The sequence below is a fragment of the Quercus suber genome, unplaced genomic scaffold (genome assembly GCF_002906115.3).
Source record: "Quercus suber isolate HL8 unplaced genomic scaffold, Cork oak 2.0 scaffold_426, whole genome shotgun sequence".
Classification (NCBI taxonomy): domain Eukaryota; kingdom Viridiplantae; phylum Streptophyta; class Magnoliopsida; order Fagales; family Fagaceae; genus Quercus; species Quercus suber.
In genome coordinates this window covers 503,241-508,184 of record NW_027069877.1, presented here as the reverse complement: position 1 = coordinate 508,184, position 4,944 = coordinate 503,241, and the positions used below count along the sequence as shown (strand labels likewise).

General features: G+C 42.5%; 1 protein-coding gene across 1 annotated transcript; it reads right to left on the bottom strand.

Annotated features, from left to right (window-relative positions):
* Window positions 1-378: 378 nt before the first annotated feature.
* LOC136062556 (uncharacterized) lies at window positions 379-924 on the bottom strand. Its single transcript, XM_065761720.1, has one exon. The coding sequence runs from the start codon at window positions 922-924 to the stop codon at window positions 379-381; it is 546 nt and encodes a 181-aa protein (XP_065617792.1).
* Window positions 925-4,944: the final 4,020 nt, after the last annotated feature.

Below are 4,944 nucleotides of genomic sequence, written 5' to 3'. Positions count from 1 at the left end.
TGTCAAGATCTTCATATTTTGCTTCTTCGGCGGCTGCATCAGGAGGCGCGTCTGGGTCCTTTGATTGCCATAAGCCCCCTTCAGCAGTGGCCGAGGGCCCCGCATCGAGCCGATGCAATGTGGCAGCCACCATGCATTGCCTTGATGTGGATTGGCAACCACGGATTTCGAGGACATGGTCCCCTGATGGGAATTTCACCTTCTGGTGCAAGGAGGAGGCGACAGCCCCCAAGGTGTGGAGTCATGGTCTGCCGACGATGGTTGTGTACAGGGAGTAGGTGTCCACCACTATGAAGTCTACCTCCACCACTTCTAGGCCGGTCTGAATGGGCAGGCTAATCATGCCCTTTGGGATAACCAGCTTCCCATCGAAGCTCATCAGGGGGAGTTGTAGGGTGTAAGATCTTCTGGTCTTAACCCCAGCCCCTTGTAGAGGTTGGGGTACATAATCTCGGCTCCGCTGCCACCATCCACCATCACCCTTCTCACATCATAGTCCTTGATTCTGAGGGTGATGACTAGTGCGTCATCGTGGGGTTGGGTGGTCCCCATCTTGTCTTCCTCTGAAAAGCACAAGGTTGGATAAAAATTCTTCCTAGCCTTCTTCGGCTCTGAATGGGACTCCTCAGCACGCGTCTGGGCCACGGATAACACTCGCGAGGGGTGCACGCCTGGTCTTCCTGGCGCAGCCAAGATCACATTGATCGTCCCCATTGGTGCCCTTAAGGCAGTGTCTCTCTGGGGCTCCTGATAGGTCTGGCCTTGGCGGCTATTGGAATGGTGCAAGAGGTACTTCAGCTTTCCTTCCCAGACTAGATGGTCCAGGTAGTCCCAGAGGTTCCTGCAATCCTCTGTGGCGTGTCCGTGGTCCTGACGGTACTGGCAATACAGGTTCTGATTGCGCTTCGTAGGGTCTCCGGCCATCTTATTCGGCTCCTTAAAGTATGGTTCATTCCTTATCCTTTCCAACACCCTGTGTACTGGCTTTCGGAATACGGCATTGACAGCCTGAGCGTTGGTCGGCCCGGATTGCCCTGCAAAATCCCTCCTCGGACGATTGCTGTTGTACCTATCCGACCTGAAATCCCTCCTTTCCTAAGGGATAACCTTCTCTTTTCCCTTGCTTTGTAGCTGATCCTTTTCTACCCGCTTATACTTATCGATCTGATTCATCAGCTGGCGTACACTGGTGGCGGGCTTGCCAGTCAGAGACTTCCTCAGGCCATACCCCGTTAGGAGACTGTTTTTGAAGGTGTTGACGGTGACATCCTCATATTTGCCGTCCATCTCGTTGTATATCTCCCAGAATCGGTCTGAGTGGGCCTTTAGAGTTTCCCCATCATGCATGGTTAGAGCTAATAGCACACTCAAGGGCCAAGGAGTTCTGCTGTTTATGACGAATCGGGAGCCAAAGGCTTGGGTCAGCTGCCTGTATGAGTCTATAGAATTCGTCTTGAGACCATTGAACCACCTCATTGCCATTGGTCCGAGACTAGAGGGGAAGACTTTACACATCAGCGCCTCATTCCTGGCTTGGACGGCCATCCTCTGGTTATATTGGCTCACATGCTTTACAGGGTCCGTCTTGCCATTATAACTGGTGAAGGTTGGCTGCTAAAATCGTCGAGGAAGTATAGCCTCTTCGATGTGGCGAGTAAAAGGTGACTTGGAGAGTTGATCCAGCGCCCTGCTCATGGCATCACTCCCCACGTCCCTAGGAGATGGGCTTTTATGCTTGCGCCTCTAGTAGTGCTCTTCTTTATAAGAGAAGGTCTCGCTTGGGGCGGGGGGGTCTTTGACCTCTGCCTATAGTCGTCATCACCATCCTCGTCGGAGGGTGTGTCGGGACTAGAACGAGATTGCCTTCGTTGTGCATGGCGCAGCTTTCTCTTCAAATCGTCTATCTCTCGCTACATGGCCACCTTATCATCCTGTCTCCTAGACATGTGGCTCTTGACTTCTTCCAATTGCACAGTCTGGTCGTCATTCTGCCTCCGTAGCACGTGGCTGCCTCCGCGAGTGTGGCTTCCGCTGGTCTGTGTGGTGTGCGCACTTCCTCTCGAAACTTTCCGTTTTCTTCGTTTCGACCGCACCTGGGGTTGGGGAAGGCACTCTGTGGTTGGGACCTCGCTGGTTTGGACTGGTGGGATCCTGCTTGGTGAGGGCCCGTTCCTGCCATGCTTGATTGTTGCCCTAGCTAATGCACAAGTTCTTCCCACAGACGGCGCCAATTGTAGGGACCTAGTTCGAGCACTATTCCTTACGAATGAGTGGACTTAAACCCAACTAGCCCAATACAATGAATTTGTAGAGTGAGGGTTGAAGAACTAGGCCTTAGTAAGGGTTGTACAATTAAGCATGGTAATGCATGGATCGAATAGCAAGAATACAAACTAAAAATATAATACTGAGCTCCTCGGCCACTTTCTTTGATAGTATATTTCTTATATCTTCTTTGGTACTGGGTTACAAAGATTATATAAGTGCTATGATCCTTTCCCTTTTCTCCCCTTTCTGTCCCCCTTTTTGGAGGACTTGTTACATTTTATACCCCTTCTGGTTAATCTCGGCCCTCCATTTATCGATCATGCAGGTCATCATTCAAGTGCCTGTCCCATCAGCCACCTTCCCATCCTTTCTGTGGGTGGTAGCAGCTGAGGTGGCACTGTTCAGGGGTCACTTCTCCATTTAATGCGGTCAGAACGTTAGTTGGGGCATTTAATGTGGAGGTGACAGTTTCTCTTGGGATTGCTCCTCCATCATGCTTCTATGGCCAGCCCGTTGTACTTGCCTCTGTCTTGGATTGCTCTGGAAGGTTACCCTTAAGGCACTTTGCTCTTCCTTTCAATGATTCGTGCGGGCTGAGGACATGGTTGTCCTCGGCGGTATTCTTGGTGAATGGAGCTTCCTTGACTCGTCCTCGGACACATCTTTCTCCTCGGCATGGGCCTTGGGCTTAGTATAGAGTGGGCCGGGGTTGCCAAATTCTCTGACCCCACAGTATATATTTAAGGGAAAGGAATGGAAAAGAAATGAATGAAATGAAATAGAATTAATTTACTTTGATTGGATGTTTTAAAATAAAGGAATGAAAAGGAATGAAAATGAATGGAATGTAAGTAATCTTGTTTAAGAATAACATAGAGGGAATGGAATGGAAACATTTTATGACAATATTACTATTAGACACATATTTTAAAATAAAGGGTTGAATATATATGGGTATTTTTGGATTTTTTTTTATAAAAAAAAACTCATTAAATTTAATTTCATTCCCTCTCATTCCTCCCAATTTCGGAATGAATGAAAATTTGAGATTTTAAGGAAATAGAGAAGAATGAGTGTTTCCTTCTAGTCATTCTATTTCCTCCCACTTAGCCCTCATTTGGGAGAAGGGGATGAAATGGAATGGAAAGGAATAAAAAGAATAATTTTAGAATATTCTTTTGTTTTCTTATCTTGGAGTTTTAATGGAGAGAATGGAAAGTTCATTCTCTTGTTTGGGAGTTTAAGAGCCCGTTTGGTACGTGTGTTTAAACAATAGCTTTCAATTTTTTTATAAATACGTGCGGGTGAAAAAGTGTATGAAAATACGTGTAATATTGTTTAAAAACTGAAAACATATGTTTAAAATGGTGTACTAAACAGAGTCTAAGTAAGAGAGAATGAAATGAGTAAGAGAGAACACTCATTTCTCTCTATTTCTTTAAATCCTCAAATTTTCATTCCTCCAAAAATTGGAAGGAATGGGAGGAAATGAAATTAGATTTAATAAATTTTATACTAAAACTTCCAAAATACCCTTATATATTCAACCTTTTATTTTAAAATAAGGGTCTAATAGTAATATTGTCATAAAATGATTCTATTGCATTCCCTTTATGTTACTCTCAAACAAAATTACTTACATTCCATTTATTTTTATTCATTTTCATTTCTTTATTTTAAAACATCCAATCAAAATTACTTAATTCCATTCAATTTCATTCTTTTCGATTCCTTTATTTTACTTAAATAAACATTATATTTCATTCCATTTCATTCTCTTATACACAAAATTGAACTTCAATTGTAAAATCTAATTCGATTTTTTTTCTAAGTTTTGCCCCTCTCTCTGTCTCTCTCTCTCTCTCTAGGTTTTACTTAAATTCGGAATCAGTGGTAATTTGGTGATTTCCCTAGCCACTGAAATGCACCATATATTGGTGGGTGGCGGCCATGAGTCTAAAAAATTGTACTTCCAATCCTATTTGGTTGTGTAGTAGAACCCAGCGTTTTTTTTTTTTTTTTTTTTTTCCACTTTTTATTTATTTATATATATAAAAACTAAAAAACATACTCTAAATTGCTTTCACTTTGGCATATAATTCCAATCCACCTAGGAGTTGAATGAAAGAGTCCAACAGCTTTGGTTCTCCCTATAGCAAACTAGACCATGTAACAATCAAATAATGTAAAATAAAAGTTTTATACATTAAAAACTGGTGAGGCCAAAGTACAATCCTATTCTATACACAAATCTATTCCAAAATTTTATCCACAAAACTCTAATCAATTTCCAATGGAAGGCCAAAAAAATTATTTTAGAAGTAAAAGGTGTCCAATTTACCCTGCCTTTTCCCCCACTAACATCAATATCCTTTACATATCAACACACAACCAAAGTAAATCAATAGAGTGATGAAGATAAAAAGTCTAAGTCATATATTCAGCTAAACAAAACAATACTTATTTATGGGCAAAGACCACTTTTGTTCCTTAAAGTTTTTCCCATTTTTCAATTTGTTCCTTAGAGTTACAAAAGTAGCAATCAAAACCTTCAAAATTTGTAATGTAAAATAATCCAAATCAATCCTTAAACTTTGACCCATTACCCATTTTCTTCCCATTTAAATCCTTGTATTGTCCCAACATTAGATTAGAGAACCATTCAACAAATTCAAG

What these genes read in the sequence shown, in the direction of transcription:
- LOC136062556 (XM_065761720.1), bottom strand. Translation starts at nt 924, where the DNA reads ATGGCCGGAGACCCTACGAAGCGCAATCAGAACCTGTATTGCCAGTAC.